Below are 21,619 nucleotides of genomic sequence, written 5' to 3'. Positions count from 1 at the left end.
GTGATTCAACAAATAAAAATGAAATTACCTTATAATACAAAATGATCCTTTATTTTTTAGTTGTTTTCTGCTTTTTAAAGAACTCTACAACATTTTAATAATTTTATTTTGTTACAAAATCTATATTCTTTGTACATATACTATCATAATGGGAAGTTATACCTGATCCATAACTAGCTCTAATTTTAAAAATTGAATTAGGCTATGTTTATAGTCTTTTCCTGTTCTAGTGATTCAATGCTTTTATGGTGTGAGGCTGGATGTTTCTTTCTGGAAATCAAAGAAGTACTCATAGTAAGATATAATTGCTTAGTGAAAGAATATGACCTTTGCACATTTCAGACAGACTTTCAGTCCTCAACTGAATGGTCCTGGGAAAGTTTTTTTAACTTTCTAAAACTTTACTTTCTTTGATCCTGAAGTAAGATGGTATGTGACATCACAAGGTTATATGGAGAATTATATGTAATTACATACGCTAGTCTAGGGGAACAGCATAATGTTTGTGCAAGTGATTTCCATATCTGAGGCTCTCTGCTCCTAGGTTCAGTTCCCAGGACCATCATAAACCAGAGCACCTGCAGGGAGCTGGGGGCTCAAACTGAGATCCTTATGCTGGCCCTTGCGCTTTGTGCCATGTGCGATTAACCTGCTGTGCCACTGCCTAGCCTGCAAGTTCATAGTTTTGTATCAGGATTTGCTATAGAGATTTGTACCTCCCATACTTCCTTTTTTTATTTGTTCAGTTCAGAACAGTTTTAATTCTAGATAAACCCGAACTTCAGCATGTTTCCCCAACTCAACACTGTGGTAGACCTATTCTTTCAAGTAACTCATGCATATTTAGATAACAGAATCAATTAAAAGATACTCATTTTCTGTCACTTGAGTTTTCCAATAAGAATTCACACTCCTCTGTTTGTGACATACCAGTCATTTTCAGGGAGTTCCAGAAAGGAAAGTAAAGCAGGATATGGTGATTTTAAAGTATGGAAATTCAGTTACACAAAGAGTTTAAGTGATACATGGCATATTCAAATTCACAAACAATGAGAAAAAATATTCTTGAAAATGTTATAACTGGTAGCAAAGATGTTTTTAAATCAATGTTAGATAGTTCTGGAAGGTGCAAGCAGCTCTTCAAATATATCTGAACAGCTGTGAAGAATGCATAATTATTAACAGAATTTGCCAAAGGGGTATATCTATTACAAGTACAATAGTTTCCATGGTACTAGTGAAAGGACAGTTTTTACAATTACCTGAAAAATGGTGTGATTTAGCATTTGAGAACCTACTCAGAAAGTAGTACTCTTTGGGAAAAAAAAAATGTCTTACCTGGATACTTTCCAAATATGCATAAATTCTAGAAGTTGGTTCAGATTAAACTGACTGTGGTCATCTTCAAGCTGTCAACAGAATGTATTAATATTTATAGAGTGAATAAGAATGAGTAGCAGATAAAAATAGGTCTGTAACTTCCTGCTGTCATTTTATTCACCTCTTTTGATAACCCTCATTCATCATTTTAATACTTTGTTTTAACAAAGACATTACAAGTCTCTTTTTAACTGCGTAAGCATTCTCCTCAAAACTAAAGCAGAGAACTGACTGGGCTTTGAGGATAAACCTCAAGGACAATTGAAAAACACCCTAGGACTAGGTCAAAGATTGTATTTTTTTTTTTTAATCTGGAAGGCACTGTTTTAGATGCTGCCTCTTCCCTCTACATTTGTACACACACACACACACACACACACACACACACACACACACACACACAATTTTATAGTTAGGCTACAGATGCCATGGCCATATATGACTTGACAGCTCTTCCATATCATCCTGCAACCACATAATGAACTCCTTTTTTTTGTTTGTTTGACCATATCTATCTTTACACCAAAATGACAGTGTAAGAAAACTTTCCAGTATATCAACATTAAATTGTGTGAATGAATGACAACTTGATAAGTAAAAAATCTAGGAGTTATCAAATGGTATCATGTTTTCTTTTCTTTTTTTCTTTTTTTCCTCCAGGATTATCTCTGGGGCTCGGTACCTCCACTACGAATCCACTGCTCCTGGCAGCCATTTTTTCAATTTTATTGGACAGGACAGAGAGAAATTGGGAAAGGAGGGAGAGATAGAGAGGGAGAGAGAAAGATAGACAGCTGTAGCGCTGCTTCACTGCTTGTGAAGCATCCCCCCTGCAGGTGGGGATCAAACTGGGATCCTTGCTCAGATCCTTGAGCAAGGTGGGTATGCCACCACCTGGTCCCTGTAGAATGTTTTCTTTATCCCAGTGACTGACTGATTGCTCATCTGAAAATGTCATCCCGATGGTCCATGTCTATTTAACACACCTTAACTCCTAAATTATCTCTTTCTGCAACAGGCATTCACGAAAAATCTATGCAGATCTTCAGAGAATGAGCTAAACTTTACCACATCATAATTTCACTGTATTGCCACATGGTGGCTGGTTGTGGCGTTAAGTTCAACAAAACTTTAACACCAAAGGTATATGTAACCAGTACTCTTTTTTTTTCTTTGAAGATTTATTTTTTAACTATATTTTGTTTTATTTCAACGAGAAAGAGACTGATACAGGGTGGGTGATATAAAGCAAGAGATACACCAGAACACTTCTCAGCTCTTGCTTATGCTGGTGTTGGGGATTGAATGTAAGACTGGAGCCTCATGCATGAAAGTCACATAACAGAAGCCAGACCTTACACCTTCTGCATCCCATAATGACTCTGGGTCCATACTCCCAGAGGGATAAAGAATAGGAAAGCTATCAGGGGAGGGGATGGGATACTGAGTTCTAGTGGTGGGAATTATGTGGAGTTGTACCCCTCTAATCCTATGGTTTTTGTCAGTGTTTCCTTTTTATAAATAATTTTTTTAAAAAAGTATCCTGAACACTGATCTAAAAAAAAAAAGGTGAAAAAGGAAAAAAGTCACATAACCATACTATTAACTTCCCTGCCCCCCCTTTGATATTTATTAACATTAGGTACTTCTGTTCTGAAATCTAAAAGCATAACTATATCTCTTTTCAAAATACTTATCTTTCACAGTTCTTATGTATATTTATTATCTGTCTCCTCTATAAGGTTGTGGACTTTGTATTTAGAGTAAGTGTTGAAATGTCTTATTTCCTTATCTATCTATGGTGACTAACATGATAGGTGTCCAGTACTATTTGTTCAACAAACACATGAATGTCTATCTGTTTTTGGAGACTTACTTTTGATTTTCAGGTAATTTTAAGTTACATCCATGTCATGTACTCAATAAGTATTTGTTGAATTACTACTATTAATATATTTAATATATTTAGTGCACTATCTGAAAGTAAATCCTTATATATTTTAATAAAATATAACATCTTCTCTTTTAGATTAATAGGCTAAAAGAAAACTTGGACAAGCTGGGGTTTGGGAATGTAGAATGTATCTTTCTCAGTATCTGTGAAGGGACTACCATGGCTTTCTGGATGAGAGAGAGAATTGAATCCCTTGGACACTGAGTTCTAGAGGCTGAGGTCTTATTGATTTTGTCCACTACTCTTACTACTGTCTCAGGGTCTAATACATAATACATATATATTAAGTATTTATGAGTAAATTCCCAGTATACAAAAGCCTGTCCAGTTTATTATCAATAGTATCTGTACCAGAAAGGTTGTAGGGAGAAAAAGGCATTTTATACTCTTTGTCTTTAAATTGTTGAGTCATGAGACTTTGGGAAACTAACTAATGTCTTAACTTCTTTAATCTTATTTATTTATTTATTTATTACTGGATAGAGATGGAGAGAAATGGAGAAGGGGAGGGGGAAATAGAGAGAGGGAAAGAGATAAGAGAGACCCCTGCAGCTCTGCTTTACCACTCGTGAAGCTTTCCCCCTGCAAGTGGAGACCAGAGACTTGATCCCTGGTCCTGTGTATGATAATGTGTACACTTAACCAGGTGTGCCACTACCTGGCCTCATGTCTTATTTTTTTATGATTTTTATTTATATAAAATAGGAAGACAGTAGTGTTTATCAGTTTTTTTCCTTTGGACTTGTAAATGAGTACATATGAAGCACTGATAGCTAATACAGCCAAGCATCTAGTATACATATAATATATTAGTTATTATTGTACACTTATCATGCTTTCTAATATAGTTTTATTATTTTCTAGAGTTTAGAATTCCGAAACTCATATCCACATCCTTTAAGTAGAGTTCATCAGTGGGATAAACATATTTATCATAAATGTTGGAAGCATAAGTTATAGACTATGGAGATTTGCTAATTGGGCGCAAATACAAGCTCTTCTGCTCACCAGTTCCATTTATATGATCTGGGGGAAATAATGATACTCCTGTCATTCAGTTTCCTTATTTTCACTAGTATGTGCCAGATAGTATTATTGTTGAAGATTAAGTGTGATGAACTATTGAAGTTTCAGACATAAAATATATATTGCATGCTGCATCATAGTAGTAGAGTTATATATTAATTTAAGAATAAATCTCAGTTTACATGAAACTGTGAAATGCTAATGATTGATAAATTAGTGCCAAAATATGGCACTTTTTTTTTCTTTTTGCAACAGGACTTACGAGCAAGGATAGAAGTTAGAATCATACCTTTTCTTTTCTGTGTGCTGAAATGAAGACTAATATTTCAGCTTTTTCATCCAAAGTTTGGAAAACTTGATGACTTTTAGACAATTGAATGTTGAGGGTATCCATGTACTTTATAATGTTTCTTTGTGGAGATATCATGTGCTGAGCGCTGAACCGGCAGCTTCTACTGAGTTGGGTAACAACTCCAAAAGATATTTCTAAACAGCTCTCTTTTGTCCTCATTATGTTACATTCACATAGATAATATTGCAACCTAATGCACCACCTGACACTTTCAATGAAGAAACACCTCAGACTAGAAGAAAAAAAATAGTCATGCACTAGAAATGTTATCTGATGTTAATGATAAGAGTGATGGGATTTTGCTTAAAACAGGTAATTGGAAGATTTTATGGATGAAAACTGACAAAATATCAAAGTTGACAGCATACTATGCAATTTGGATTTAAAGTAACTCAAAGCATCACATGGAATAAAATTCCCCTCTAACAGCATGAAACTGTTAAAACAAAAAAGCATTAAAGCATAGTAATCCCTTTGTAGGTAGTTTTATTATATACATTATAAACATTAGTTAGTCCTTATTTAAACTGTATTGATACCAACATAAACAATCTTCAAATAGAACAAGAATTGTGGTATTTTTTATGCCTCTGGTGACTTCCCCTTCATAGTTTAGAGCCTACTCACTTCCTAGTGAATACATATATTGTATTAATATGATAACCATAATACATTTCTCACACATGATTTTGTCATGAGATTATCTGGTTTGTTATACTCTTGTTGCAGTAATATGACCCAGTAATTACTACATTTCAAGTTTGTTGTTGTTTGTTTTTAGAGCACTGCTCAGCTCTAGCTAATAGTGGTATGGGGTATTAAACCTGGGACTTTGGAGCCTCAGGCATGAGAGTCTAATTGCATAACCATTATGATATCTACCCCTGTCAGTTCATTTCAAATTACTAACAAGAATTTTGGTAAATATTTAATTATGTTTTAATAAATATAGTTGAAGGGCCTGGGTGGTAGCGATATAAGCGCACATGGCGTGAAGTGCAAGGACCGGCATAAGGGTCTCCATTCGAGCCCCCTGCTCCCCACCTGCAAGCTGGTGGCTTCACAAGTGGTGAAGTAGGTCTGCAGGTTCCTGTCTTTCTCTCCCTTTCTATGTCTTCCCCTCCTCTCTCAATTTCTCTCTGTCCTATCCAATAACAATAACAGCAATAATAAGGGCAACAAAAATGGGAAAAATGGAGTAGTGGATTTATAGTGCAGGCACTGAGCCCCAGCAATAACCCTGGAGGCAAAACACATGCGCGCGCGCGCGCGCACGCACACGCACACGCACACGCACACGCACACACACACACTCGAATGTATATTTTTGACTGTGAAAATTCCAAATTCGCAGCAGCCTATTAAAGATAGGAATATTGTCATTACCTGTCGAGAAAACTTTCCTGTAGCTTTCCATTTTGTCTGCAGATGAAGTTGAATAACAGATTTATCTTTCTGAAATATTTTATGGCTCCCCAAAGCATGATCACTGACAGGGAAAGAAAAAAAAAAGAACAAATATAATTTCCTATAATAATTCTCATCTATGTTTTATTCTCATAATTTTTTTCTTTTTGAAACTTATTTGGCTAAATGTTTATAGCTAAAGAGCTATAAAAATTTATATATATTTTATCAGTATATTAGTTCAGATGAGATCGGGTGTATTCAGGGTGGTGTGGCCTTAGACCCAGTGTATTAGTTTAAAATGAAAATATCTTACTTCTCCCTCCAGACCCCCCCCCCTCCTTTTCACCTCCTCTCCCCTCAACTTTACCACTGGAACTTAGTGCCTACATAAGGAATCCATTACTCCCAGTAACCTTTTTTTAAATTATATATTAATTTTTGTCTTTGGTTAAGACAGAGAGAATGAAGATGGAGAGAGAGAAAGACAGAGGAATTTACAAAACTGCTTCACCACTATGAGGCTTCCCTCCCTGCTGGTGGGGAGCGGGGCATTGAACTCTGCTTCTCCTGCATGTTAATGTATGCTTTACTCAGTATGTTAGTAACTGGCTCCTACAATTATTCATAAGTGGATTAAGCTAGAAAATGAGTAGATAGCTTCAGAATGGACATCATGAACTAAGCACTTCCGTATATTCAAAGTTAGGTTTATCCAGGCTTCTTGAAGTAGAAAACTACATGCTTCTGGAGTCTAGAATGACGCCACAAAATATATATATGCACCGCTATGTCAAGAAAGCAGAGTTTTGGATATATCATGGTCTTTTAGACCTAAATTTCTCTAAATTTTTAGAGAAAAATTTAGTAGCTCTACCCTTAGTAAGATCCATTAAACTCTGGAGCTCAGTATTTTCCTTTTGAGAATTGAGATATTAATGTATACCTTAAAGATTAGACAGAAAAAAAGCCCCTGCATATTTCACGACTGTATATATTTTATCCTTTCTTTTTTCTTCTCTTCCATTTTAAAAAATTTGTTATTTTAACATTTAAAATTTTTTATTATCTTTATATATTGAATAGAAACCACCAAAATCGAGATGAAGGGAGAGACAGAGACACCTGCAGCACTGCTTCACCATTTGTAAAGCATCTCCTTGCAGGTGGGAACTAGAGGCTTGAACCCAGGCATCCTTGTGCATTGTAACATGTGTGCTCAACCAGGTGTGGAACCAGTCGGTCCCCTCCTTTCCTTGCTTATTCCCTTTCCCCCTTTTTTTCTCATCCCCAATTCTCTATAATTTGCAACAGATCATAAATTAAATGATAATCACAATGAATTTCTGATTTTAGTGTATTGCTATTGGTATAATCTAATTCCTCTTCTTTGAAGTATAGGACTTTTATTATATGAACTTCATAACTTTATATTTGTTATAATAAGTGATTGGATCATTAAAATGAATTATGTTAATGTTTTATTTATTTATTTTTGTTGCCACCAGTGTTATTGGTGCCTGCACAATGGATCCACCACTCCTGGAAACCTTTTTATTTGTTTATTAGATAGGACAGAGACAAACTGAGGAAGGACGGAAATAGAGAACTAGACACCTGCAGTACTTGCTTCACTGCTTGTGAAACTTCCCTCCTATAGCTGGGGAGTGGGGCCTTGAACCCGGGTCCTTGTGCATGGTGAGGTATGTGTTCAACCAGGTATGACACCACACAGTTCCCTGTTAATGTATTTTTAAAAAAACTTGTTTCATTTCATGAGTTTCAGAGAGAAAGAGGAAGAGAGAAGAAAGAGAGGTCAGAGCTGCATTGGGGCATATGCAGTGCCAAGGATTGAACTCAGGACCACATGCCTGTAAGCTCAAAGTTCTACCACTGTGACATCTCCTGGATCATTTATGCATGTTTAAAAAATTCCTTTAGTAAGTGCTATATAAATAATGTATAGTCGGAGAAGCTATTTGAACATTGTCCATTTCAACTGAATTCCATCATTAAAAATTTGGTAGGACAGGTGGCATCCCATTGTTTTAATTGCATATTAATTAGAGCTTGTTTGGAGGTTCTAGCAGGGGAGCACAGCTACTCATATACCCTAGACCGAAGATGGGTCCGTCTCTATTCAGGGAAGGCTGTCCTCTTCGACCAAGCGTACAGCTTCGGGAGGGACGCACATGTAGCAGCGAGGGAGTAAGGGGACACCCGCCTAGCCAGCCAGATCAGCCAAATCAACCCTGGCGATCAGTGGAGTGACAGATGTCGCAGCCAGATCGCCCTCACATCCTGCATATTAATTAGGTTAAGCTCTATAATTTAGTTTTTTGTTTAATTCATTTCTGTACCTATTTTAGCTTCTCTTATTCTTGATATTTTTATTATTTATTTATTGGATAGAAACAGAAATTGAGAAGGAAAGGGGAGAGAAAGCTGCAGCGCTGTTTCAGATAATTGTTTTTAAAACAACTAAAATTTAATCTCATTTTATATATTCTAAGACTATTAATAACTGTCACATAATACTCAATTTTGTGGTTTTTTTTTTTTTTCTCCAGGGTTATCGCTGAGGCTTGGTACCTGTACTAAGAATCCACTGCTCCAGGTGGCCATCTTTTCTTTCCCATTGTTGTTGTTATTGTTGTTACTGGATAGGACAGAGAGAAATTGAGAGAGGAAGGGAAGACAGAGAGTGGGAGAGAAAGACACCTGCAAATCAGTTTTACCACTTGCATGGTGGGAAGTTCAGGGCTAGAACCAGGGTCCTTGTGCCAGTCTTTGTGCTTTGTACTATGTGCGCTTAGCCCAGTGCACCACCGCCCAACCTCCAGTTTTGGTTGTTTTTGTTTGTTTGTTTGTTTTTATAGTGGCATAATCAGGGTTTTTAACTTACGTATTTATTGATTTATTATTTTTTAAAAAATTACTTGACCCTTAAATGTAAGTTGGTTATTCACTTTTGTTGGTGCAATTTTCTCATTCTTGCTGCTTATCTCTTTCTTCTTTGTGTTCTGTTAGTAGTTGGTATGTATATAATAATGCTAATACTGTCTTACAATAAATAGTGTATTTCAGTGATGACATAAATGACAATAAATTAACACTTTAAAATATTTTTATTTATATATAATTGGATGTGGAGTAGGGGCGATAGAAAGGGAAGGAGACAGAGAGACACCTGCAGCCCTACCTCACCACTTGTGAAGCTTTCGCCCTGCAGGTGGGGATCAGGAGCTGGAACCTGGGTCTTTGTACACGGTAATGTGTGCACTTAACCAAGTATACCATCGCCTGGCCCCCAATAAAGTTATTAGATGTGGAAGAAGGTAAGTCTTATATAAAAATAATGTTTTTATGCTCAGAGATTAAATAAGTGACTTCAACTTTTGTAGTGTTCAGTAGTTGTTGAACAAGAGTATTAAAATCCCTATATTGTCAGACCTTTGAATACTCACAACACTGTATATAATTTCTACCTTATGTTCTAACATGAAGAAAGCTTATTTATTTATTTATTTATATTTGTATTCATTACAAGGGATTTTTATAGAAATATTTTTGTTAAGGGCCAGGATTATAATGGTAGATAAACTAGGTTGAATTTACACATTACTGTCTTAGTTTCCAAACTTGGTGGCCTTGAACAGAGTCTCAGATATGCAATATGTAAAACAGGCATCATTGCATTATCTACTTCTTTGATATATTGGGTCTGGAGATATACCCAAAATGAGGTATACAAATATTTAGCACTTAGTATATTGTATGTATGATTATCACTGCAGTTAAAATAAGTAGAATGCTCCAGACGAAATGTAGTACAGTAACTTACAGGTTAAAATGCTATTGAATTGCACACTACTTGTGTTCCTTCTATAATGAAACTTTATGAAGAGATGTTTCAGTCTTCATTAACATATCTATTTAAACTTTATTTTATTTTAATAAGAGATAGATACAGGGGTGAGGAGAGAGACTCCATAGCACTGCTCAGATCTGTCTTACTTTTTTAAAATAATAACCAAACATATTTTTTTCTAAATTTATTTGTTCATTTATGAATTTGACAGGACAGAGAGAAACTGAGAGGGGAAGAGGAGATGAAGAGGAGAAAGAAACATCTGCAGCACTGCCTCATTGCACATGAAGCTTTTCTGCTTCAGGTGGGGACTGGAGACATAAACCTGCATTTTTTAACATGTGCACTCAACTGGGTGCACCACCATCTTGCCCCTCAGATCTGGCTTATGGTGGTACTGGGGATTGAACCTGGGACCTCAGAGCTTCAAACGTGAAAGTCTTTTGCATAATTATTATGTTGTGTTTCTATCCCTAATGGAAATATTCTTAGATAAATTATATTGGAATAACCTAAAATACATGAGCTAAATGTTCTAGCTCTTAGACCAGGCATAGTTACTCTGTTTATTAAAATAAATCATGTCAATACAGGTAGGCTATTATTCTTTTTTTAATATTTTATTATTTATTTTTCCTTTTGTTGCCCTTGTTATATTGTTGTAGTTATTATTACTGTTGTTGATGTTGTTGTTGGGTAGGACAGAGAGAAAGGAGGGTAAGACAGAGGGTAGAGAAAGATAGACACCTTCAGACCTGCTTCACTGCCTGTGAAGCAACTCCTCTACAGGTGGGGAGCCAGGACTCAAATCAGGATCCTTATATCTGTCATTGTTCTTCGAGCCACGTGTGCTTAACCTGCTGCGCTACTGCCTGACCTCATAGGCTGTTATTCTTAATACTAAAAGATACATATCCATCAGCTTCCATTAGAGAATAAATGACTATAATTTATCTATACTAACATTTGGCAACTTGCCTATCTTAATAGAGCCTATTATTTTTTAACAGAAATAAATGACTATGAAAACATTTTATGTTCATACAAGCAAGGAAAAAAGGGGGAGCAATGTATAGCACAATATTAGCAGTCAACAACTGAGTTAATTATGATTTACCCACTTGAAATAGTAATTAAGCCAAGGACAATTATAAAGGTTAATTATTAATTATAGCTTTCCAAATTTCTTTTATCCCTTGGTTTGCTGAATATATTTATCATTGATAATGTTAAATACAAATGTTTTTTAATGTTTCTTTTTCTTTTCATCTGATGTTTTGGCACCACCCAAAGTTCAGATATGTAATTAGAGACTTGCAAAATCAGAAGATTAATTTTAATGAGTTAAGTAGAATTAAATAGCATTAACTGAAATTTCCACCTTGCTCTTAGGAAATGTTTTCAGAAGCATCAGTCAGGAAAAAAATATATTGCCTTTGAGTGTTTTAGTAGGTTCAAATAGACAAAGAAATGGATAATATCTGTGTGTTAAGTTATAAAACGTCTGTACCTTTATATGTAATTTTAAATTTCTTTATTGGGGAATCAATGTTTTACATTCAACAGTAAATACAATAGTTTGCACATGCATAACATTCCCCAGTTTCACATATAATAATACAACCCCCACTAGGTCCTCTGTCATCCTTCATGGACCTGTATTCTCCCCACCCACCCTCCCCAGAGTCTTTTACTTTGGTGCGATATGTCAAATCCATTTCAGGTTCTACTTGTGTTTTCTTTTCTGATCTTGTTTTTTAACTTCTGCCTGAGAGTGAGATCATCCCATATTCATCCTTCTGTTTCTGACTTATTTCACTTAACATGAATTTTTCAAGGTCCATCCAAGATCGGCTGAAAACAGTCAAGTCACCATTTTTCACAGCTGAGTAGTATTCCATTGTGCATATATACCACAACTTGCTCAGCCACTCATCTGTTGTTGGACACCTGGGTTGCTTCCAGGTTTTGGCTATTACAAATTGTGTTGCAAAGAACATATGTGTACCAGATCTTTTTGGATGGATATGTTGGGTTCCTTAGGATATATCCCCAGGAGAGGAATTGCAGGGTCATAGGGTAGGTCCATTTCTAGCCTTCTGAGAGTTCTCCAGACTGTTCTCCACAGAGGTTGTACCAAATGAGATTCCCTCCAGCAGTGTAGGAGGGTTCCTTTGACCCCACACCCTCTCCAGCATTTGCTGCTGTTACCTTTTCTGATGTATGACATTCTCACAGGAGTGAAGTGGTATCTCATTGTTGTCTTGATTTGCATTTCTCTGACAATCAGAGACTTGGAGCATTTTTTCATGTGTTTCTCGGCCTTTTGGATCTCTTCTGTGGTGAATATTCTGTAGAAGTCCTCCCCCCATTTTTGGATGGGGTTATTTGTTGTCTTGTTGTTGTGTTTGGCAAGCTCTTTATATATGTTGGTTATTAAACTCATGTCTGATGTATGGCATGTAAAGATCTTTTCCTGTTCTGTGAGGGGTCTCTTGGTTTGGGTAGTGGTTTCTTTTGCTTTACAGAAGCTTTTTAATTTGATGTATTCCCATAGGTTTATACTTGCCTTAGTCTTCTTTGTAATTGGATTCATTTCATTGAAGATGTCTTTAAAATTTAAGTAGAAAAGAGTTCTGCCAATATTTTCCTCTAAGTATCTGGTAGTTTCTGGTCTAACATCCAAGTCCTTGATCCACTTGGAATTTGCTTTTGTATTTTGTGAAATAAAGTGATTCAGTTTCATTCTTCTGCATATTTCAACCCATTGTTTCCAACACCATTTGTTGAAGAGACTCTGCTTTCCCCATTTAACAGTCTGGGCACCTTTGTCAAAGATTAGATGTCCATAGGTGTGGGGGCCTCACTTATGGGCTCTCAATTCTATTCCACTGGTCAGTGTGTCTATTCATGTTCCAGTACCAAGCAGTTTTGATGACAATGGCCCTATAATACAGTTTGAGATCTGGGAGTGTGATGCCTCCGGTTCTGTTCTTTTTTCTCAAGATTGTTTTGGCAATTCTAGGTCTTTTCTGGTTCCAGATAAACATTTGTAGCATTTGTTCTATTCTCCTAAAAAATGTGCTTGGGTTCTTGATGGGGATGGCATTAAGTTTGTAGATGGCTCTCAGTAGTATATTCATTTTGATGATGTCAATTCTTACAACCCATGAACATGGAATATCTTTCCAATATCTTTGTGTCTTTTTCAATTTCCTTGAGTAGTTACTCATAATTTTCAGTATACAAGTCTTTTACTTCTTTGGTTAGGTTTATTCCTAGATATTTTATTGTTTTTGTTGCTATAGTAAAAGGAATTGATTTCTGGATTTCAATTTCTTCTAACTTAGTGTTTGCATAGAGGAATGCCACTGACTTTTGAATGCTAATTTTATAGCCTGACACCTTACTGTTATTGCCTGATGATTTCCAAAAGCTTCTTGCTGGATTCCTTCAGTTTTTCTATGTATGCTATCATGTCATCTGCAAATAGGGGGAGTTTGACTTCTCTTCCAATCTGTATGCCTTTAATTCCTTGCTCCTGCCTGATTGCTATGACAAGAACTTACAACTCTATATTGAATAGTAATGGTGATAGTGGGCAGCCCTGTCTAGTACCTGATCTGAATGGAAATGCTTCCATTTTTTCACCATTGAGTATGACGTTGGCTGTAGGTTTGCTATATATAGACTCCACTATGTTAAGGAATTTTCCATCTATTCCCATTTTTTGTAGTGTTTTGATCATAAAGGGATGTTGGATTTTGTCAAATACTTTCTCTGCATCTATTGATATGACCATGTGGTTTTTGGTCTTGCTTTTGTTGATGTGGTGGATCGCATTGATTTATTTACATATATTAAACCAACCTTGCATGCCTGGGATAAACCCCACTTGGTCATGATGAACAATCTTTTTAGTATACTGCTGTATCTGTTTGGCTAGAATTTTGTTCAATATTTTCGCATCTATGTTCATCAGAGATATTGGTCTGTAGTTGTCTTTTTTGGTTGTGTTCCTGTCTGCTTTTGGTATCAGAGTGATGTTGGCTTCATAGAAGCTGGCAGGGAGTACTCCAGTGTCTTCAATCTTCTGGAAGACTTTTAAAAGTAGAGGTATTAGTTCTTCTTTGAAGGTTTTGTAGAATTCATTTGTAAAACCATCTTGTCCAGGACTTTTATTTTTGGGGAGATTTTTGATAACTGTTTCAATTTCATTAGCTATGATGGGCCTGTTCATGTTATCCACTTCCTCTTTACTTAGTTTTGGGAATTGGTAGGTTTCTAGGAAATCGTCCATTTCTTCCAGGTTCTCTAGCTTGGTGGCATATAGTTGTTCATAGAAGCCTCGCATAATATCCTGAATTTCGGTGGTGTCTGTTGTGATATCTCCTCTTTCATTTATGATCCCATTTATTTGGGTTTTCTCCCTTTTTATGTTTTGTGAGTCTGGCAAAAGGTTTGTCAATTTTGTTCAGTCTTTCAAATAACCAACATTTACTTTTGTTGATCTTTTGTATGGTTTTCTTATTCGCAATGTTACTTATTTCTGCCCTGATTTTAGTGATTTCTGTCCTTCTGGATGCTTTAGAGTTCCTTTGTTCTTCTTCTTCTAGGTCTTTAAGATGTGCAATGAGGCTGTTTATTTGTGCTTTTTCTTGGTTTCTAATGTGTGCTTGTATAGCTATGAACTTCCCTCTTAGTACTGCCTTACCTGTGTCCCAAATATTTTGATAGCTTGTGTTTTCATTTTCATTGAACTCTCGAAACATTTTGATTTCTTCCTTAATTTTCTCTTTGACCCAAAAGTTGTTAAGAAGTGTACTGTTGGGTGTCGGGCAGTGGCACAGTGGGTTAAGCGCATGTGGCGCAAAGCACAAGGACCGGTGTAAGGATCCCAGTTTGAGCCCCCGGCTCCCCACCTGCAGGGAAGTCATTTCACAGGCGGTGAAGCAGGTCTGCAGGTGTCTATCTTTCTCTCCCCCTCTCTGTCTTCCCCTCCTCTCTCCATTTCTCTCTGTCCTATCCAACAACGAACAACATTAACAATGGTAATAATAATGACCACAACAAGGCTACAACAACAAGGGCAACAAAAGGGGGAAAAATGGCCTCCAGGAGTGGTGGATTCATGGTGCAGGCACCAAGCCCAGCAATAACCCTTGAGGAAAAAAAAAAGAAGAAGAAGAAGTGTACTGTTGAGCTTTCACATTTTGGGACTGTTACTAATCATTTGTTGATTGTTAAGTGTTAGTTTAATTCCACTGTGGTCTGAGAAGATGCTTGGGATGATTTCAATGCTCTTGAATTTTTTGATGCTGTCTTTGTGGCCTAACATATGGTCTATCCTTGAGAATGACCCATGTGGATTTAAGTAAAATGTGTATTACAGTTTCTTGGGATGAATGACTCTGAAAATGTCACAATAGTTCTAGTTTATCTCTTCATTTAGCTCCCTTATGTATTTATTGATTTTCTGCCTGTATGATCTGTCAAATTGAGAGAGTGGGATGTTGAAGTCCCCTACTATGATTGTGTTGCTGTTAATATATTGCTGTAGCTCTTTCAGTAGAAGTTTGATGTATTTAGATGGCTTCTCATTGGGTGCATAGATGTTAATAATTGTGAAGTCCTCTTGATTGACTGATCCTCTGGGCATTAAGCATTCCTATCTTTTTAAATCTTATCTATTTTAAAGTCTACCATGTCAGATATAAGAATAGCTGTTCCTGCCCTTTTTCTGGGCCATTGGCTTGTATGATAGTTTTCCATCCTTTCACTTTAATTCTGTGTTTGTCTTGTTGAGTTAGGTGGGTTTCCTGTAGACAGCATATTGTTGGGTTGTGTTTTCTGATCCATCTTCTTACTCTGTCTCTTTTAATAGTTAGTGAATTCAGGCCATTGACATTTATTGATATCAAAGATTGAAGATATTTTAACTCCATTCTTGTAGAGTTTTAGAGTGTTCTGATATATGTCCTATTTATGGTGGTCTGATTGTTTATAGGAGACCTTTCAGAACTTCTTTCAGGGCAGGCTTGGTGATAGTTGATTCTTTCAACTGTTGCTTGTCTGAGAAGGTTTTGATGCCTTGGTCTAGTCTGAATGACAGTCTAGCAGGATATAGTATTCTTGCTTGAAAGCCTTTCTCATTGAGCACTCGATAGATATCTTGCCATTCTCTTCCGGCCTATAGTGTTTGTTTGGAGAAGCCTGCTGCTAATCTTATGGGTTTGCCTCTGTAGTTGACTCTTTGTTTTTCTCTTGCAGCCTTCAGGATCCTTTCTTGATCCTTATTCCTTTCCATTCTAAGTATGATATGTCTTGGTGTCTTTAAGTCTGGGCAAATTCTGTTTGGGACCCTCTGGGCTTCTTGAATCTTTATGTCTTTGATGTTGTCTAGACTAGAGAAGTCTTCAGCTGTTATGGCCTACAGGATGCTTTCTTCCTCTCCCTCTATTTCTTCCTCTGGTAGGCCAATAATGTGTATATTGTTTCTTTTGAAGTCATCCCATAAGACTCTGTTGTTGTTTTCAGCATCTCTTAATCTCTTTTTGAGATCTCTTACTTCATTCTTAGTTGTCTCTAATTCGTCCTCGGTCTTGCTAATTCTGTCTTCTGCCTCATTAATTCTGTTCTCTCCCCCCTCTCCTGTTTTCTGGAGTTCATCTATTTTGTTACCCTGTTCTGATACTGTTTTAGCTTGTTCAGCTATATTTATAATTTTTTAACTGAGGATAGAAAAAACAAGGTGATCATTCTTAAAACAGACAGTTCACATTATATGAGACTAGATTACCTATAAGGAAATAACTAAATTTACCAAATTACCCAAAAGATATTTTTAACCATCTTATGTTGAGAGTGACAGTGTCTCAAAAAAAAAAAAAAGTTTCATTCCCATGATACTATTGCCAATTTTCTGTTACTTGTAGAAACATAAAGAATAAAGATAAGTGGCAATATGTTTGATTGAATATGATCCTCTGACTTACTATAATATTTAGAATAACTAAAATGCCTGTAGAGAAATGTTTCCTTTCCTCAAGTTGTACTATTTCTAAGGTTTCTTTTTCTTCTTAAGTAAGTTTAGGACAAGTTACTGCAGTACACTGAGAGTTGTAGTTATTTTGTTAAATGCATATTTGTAGTTAATATTCATAAGCAGAAACTTTTCTAATTGTTTTAAACAGTTATCTGGATAAAGAAATGAAAGCGGGTCGGGTGGTAGCATAGCGGGTTAAGCACACATGGTGCAAACCACAAAGACTGGCTCAAGGATCCCGGTTCAAGGTCCTGGCTCCCCACCCGTAGGGGAGTGGCCTCACAAGCGGTAAAGCAGGCTTGCAGGTGTCTGTTTTTCTCTTCCCTTCTCTGTCTTCTCCTCTCTCGATTTCTCTCTGTCTTTTTAAAAAAATATTTTTTATTTATTTTCTTTTTTGTTTCCCTTGTTTTTTTATTGTTGTTGTAGTTATTATTATAGTTGTTATTGATGTCATTGTTGTTGGATAGAACAGAGAGAAATGGAGAGAGATGGGGAAGACAGGGGGAGAGAAAGACAGACACCTGCAGACCTGCTTCACCACCTGTGAAACTACCCCCCCTGCAGGAGAGGAGCCAGGGGCTCGAACCCGAACCCGGATGCTTATGCAAGTCCTTGCGCTCTGTGCCACGTGCACTTCACTCACTGTGCTACCACCCGACTCCCAATTTATCTCTGCCTTATCCAACAACATCAATAATAACAATAACAACAACAAAGGCAACAAAATGGGGAAAAAAAGCCTCTAGGAGCAGTGGATTTGTAGAGCAGGCACCAAGCCCGAGCAATAACCCTAGATGCAAAATAAAAGAAAAAGAAATGAAAAAGGAAGGCAGGGTGGTGGTGCATCTGGTTTGGCATACATGTTACAGTGTGCAAGAACTTGGGTTCAAGCCCCAGGTCCCCACCTGCAGGGGAAAGCTTTAAGAGTGGTAAAGTAGAGCTGCAGGTTTGTCTCTCTCCCCTCTCGATTTGTGGCTATCTCCGTCAAATAAATCTTTTTTTAATTAATTAATTAATTTATTTTTCCTTTTGTTGCCCTTGTATTTTTATTGTTGTTCCAGTTATTATTGTTGTTGTTATTGATGATGTTGTTGTTGTTGGATAAGACAGAGAGAAATGGAGAGAAGAGGGAAAGACAGAGAGTGGGAGAGAAACACACCTGCAGACCTGCTTCACCGCCTGTGAAAAGACAGAGAGTGGGAGAGAAACACACCTGCAGACCTGCTTCACCGCCTGTGAAGCGAATCTCCTACAGGTGGGGAGCCAGGGGCTGGAACTGGGATCTTTAAGCCAGTCCTTGCTCTTTGCTCTACATATGTTTAACCTGCTGCGCTACCGCCCGACTCCCTCAAATAAATATTTTTAAAAAATAAAAAAGGAAGGGGGCCAGGCGGTTGCACAGCGGATTAAGCGCAGGTGGCGCGAAGTGCAAGGACTGGCATGAGGATACCGGTTTGAGCCCCCAGCTCCCCACCTGCAGGGGGGTTGCTTCACAAGAGGTGAAGCAGGTCTGCAGGTGTCTTTCTCTCTCCCTCTGTGTCTTCCCCTCCTCTCTCCATTTCTCTCTGTCCTGTCCAACAATAACAACAGCAATAATCATAATTACACCGATAAAAATAAAAAAGAAAACATTACATTAAAAAAAGAAATGAAAAAGGTGTTTTTAGACTTACTCTTTAGGGGGCTAGGCGGTAGCGCCCTTGATCAAGCACACATAGTATGAAGCCCAAGGACCCGCGCAAGGATCCTAGTTCTAGTCCTGAAGCAGGTCTGTAGATGTCTTTCTTTCTCCCTATCTCCCATCCCCTCTCAGTTTCTCTCTGTCCTATCCAGTACAAAATGGGGAAATGGCCACTAGGAGCAGTGGACTCTTAGCGCTGGCACCAAGCCCCAGCAGTAATCCTGAGGCCCCCCCAAAAAAACCACACATATTTTTTTAGTGGGAATGTATTCACATAAAAACCACATCTTTTGTGATTTCTACAAGATAACATACTAACTTTTACCTGTTATCTCAAATTAAAGCAAGTTAATTAGAAGACATTATTTTTCAAAAATGTCATGAGGGACCAGCCAGTAATGCAGCCGGTTAAGCACATAGGATATGAAGCTCAAGGACCAGCATAAGGATTGAGCCCCCTGTGCTCCCCACCTGGGGGGTGAGGGGGATTGCTTCACAAGTGATGAAGTCAGTCAGCAAGTGTCTATCTTCCTCTCCTCCCCTCTGTATTCTCCTTCTCTCTCGATTTCTCTCTGTCCTATCCAACAACAGCAATAACAAGGAGAACAAAATGGGAAAAAATGGTCTCCTGGAGCAATGGATCCATAGTGCTAGCACTGAGCCCCAGCGATAACCCTGGAAGGGAAAGAAAGAGAGAAAGAAAGAAAGAAGGAAAGAGAAAGAAAGAAAGAATGAATGAATGAATTTCCATCAGCCCTATTTAGCTTTATTTACAAGCAGGGTGACTTGGTTTCACTGACCTGGGTTTCAAAGCATTGTCTTGGTTTTAAAACTTGAAAGAATTGTGTCCTAGGAACCATAAGTCCTTGTCAGTATGAGATGGCTGGTCATCGAGTCATAGGCCACTTAAATACATGTTGCCGTATATATACAAAATTAATTTAAAAGATTGCTGGAATGACTCAAACTTTAAAATTCTAGTTATCACCCTCTCTGTGCTGTATGGTACATCAAAATGTCCCACTTTGTGGGGAGTTTGTTGATTACATTGGTTAGTCCTTTTGCTATGTAGAAACATTTCAGTTTCATGTAATTCCATCTGGTTTACTTTTGCTTTTGTTTTCCTTGCAATTGGGTTTGAATCAGCAAAGGTGTTTTTAAAACAAATGGAAGAGAGTTCTTCCTATATTTTTCTCACCTTGAAAGGGACAAAAAATGATTTGATTATTTTAGTTGTGAGAGTATAGTATTTGTAACAGCATCTACTTAAAAAGAACAAAGTAAAGTTAATAGTAATCAGAAGATAAGATACTCACTTCTGTAGAATTTCTTCATAACCACATATGCTTAAAAGATGATCTTCAGGGGACAACTGGTCATTTGTACAAGAACGTAAAATTTCAGCAATGAGGTCTTTGACAAGGTAATTAGCTAACAGTAGAAATGAAAAATGAAAAGTTAATACAAATATTAACATATTTTCACAAACTTTTCTAGGACAAATTTTCCCTGAACAAAAAAACAAATGAACAAAAATGGAAACATGAACTCTTGATACTGTTTTGCTTTTCAGGAAGAATTAAAATGACATCCTCTTAATTGGTCTTGTTTGATTTGGAGCTATTTTTTAAAAATACCATTCTGCTTTTTTTTTTTTTTTACCAGTTCTGTCTATATATAACATAATAGAGCCAGTTATTACTTTATGTTAAAACTGGTACATTGTAGCTCCTTAGTTATTGCCTTAGGAACTTTGGAGATGCCAAAGCCATACAGGACTGTGTGTATTCATTCCACTTTCAGCTTAAATGAGAAATGCTACTCATTATGTAAATGTATCATAATAATTTAAAAAAATCCAAATTAGCTTGAAAACGTATCATCAATACCCTTATACCAGATAATACTCAAAATTGTTGCACCATAATGAGACAGTTCCATAACAATTGGTGTGTACCATGTGCTTTTAGTGTTCTACAACTAAAGTCTGGAATGGTATAGAGTTTATCACTATTTAATTGATAGACTTGGACAATGATATGTTCTGTTCTTGGTGCTGGGTCCGGTTATCCAAGGAAGTCACCAAGAGATGAGAGTGATGCAAAAGCACAAAATCTTTATTGCTAGCCAAACTAGGGTCGAGACTGTGCATGGACACAGACACAGCTGCTCCAGGTTCTCGACCAGCACTACAGGGTATATATAGGTAAGTTTAGCATGACAAGTTCCGCCTTGTGGTTATCTACTTTACACATATAGGGGAAATGTGGGAAAATGTTTAATGGTCTCTATCTCTCCGGAGATGCCTTTCTTAATGCTCAGCTTATCTTTGTTCCTGTTGAATCATGGTTATGAGTTCAGTTTCCAGCAACCATCCTGAATTCCGAGAATTGTTTTCCTCGAAACTCAGGCTTGTCTTGTTTCTGCAGTTTTTCAAGTCTGTCATGGAGTTATTGCAGTACCTTACTTCCTTCATTGGGCCAAGTTTCCTCATTTGTTATAAGGAATTTTTAATAAAAAACACTTTCTTCTAATATGAGGCTTACATAAAAAGTAACAGTAAGTACAGTACTTATAAAAAATAAGTATAGACACCTAAGTGGCACTCTGATGTTCCCTCTTCTCTCTCCCTCCCCCTCTCCCTCCCTAACTGCCCCTTCCAGTCTTTCTCACAAATAACAAGTATAGTTCAGTATGTGGAGAATAGGAAAATCTGGTACACAGTACACTATTAAGATGATTAATTGATACAGCCACTATGGAAAACAGTATGTAGGTTCCCCAGGAAATAAAAAGTAGAACTTTTATGTGATAATGCAATTTGAGATTAAGATTTTTAATTGAGTTAGCAATTCAGTGTAACAGATTTCAGGTAGGCACCACTGAAAATCAAAAAGTATGTG

At 37.0% G+C, this 21,619-nt stretch overlaps 1 protein-coding gene across 2 annotated transcripts in view; it reads right to left on the bottom strand.

Moving 5' to 3' along the window:
• Nucleotides 1–21,619, bottom strand: part of PIK3C2G (phosphatidylinositol-4-phosphate 3-kinase catalytic subunit type 2 gamma) — a 361,732-nt gene that overhangs the window by 306,028 nt on the left and 34,085 nt on the right. For both annotated transcript variants that reach the window (XM_060194432.1, XM_060194433.1), the window contains exons 5-7: nt 20,033–20,147; nt 6,099–6,201; nt 1,339–1,409 (exon numbers count right to left, since the gene is read on the bottom strand). In XM_060194432.1, the coding sequence (XP_060050415.1) occupies nt 1,339–1,409; nt 6,099–6,201; nt 20,033–20,147 (289 nt within the window). The remainder of the gene's footprint in view (nt 1–1,338; nt 1,410–6,098; nt 6,202–20,032; nt 20,148–21,619) is intronic.

This window comes from Erinaceus europaeus, chromosome 7 (assembly GCF_950295315.1).
Source record: "Erinaceus europaeus chromosome 7, mEriEur2.1, whole genome shotgun sequence".
Lineage (NCBI taxonomy): Eukaryota > Metazoa > Chordata > Mammalia > Eulipotyphla > Erinaceidae > Erinaceus > Erinaceus europaeus.
The sequence above is the reverse complement of the archived record's forward strand: the minus strand, read 5'-3'. Positions and strand labels throughout refer to the sequence as shown.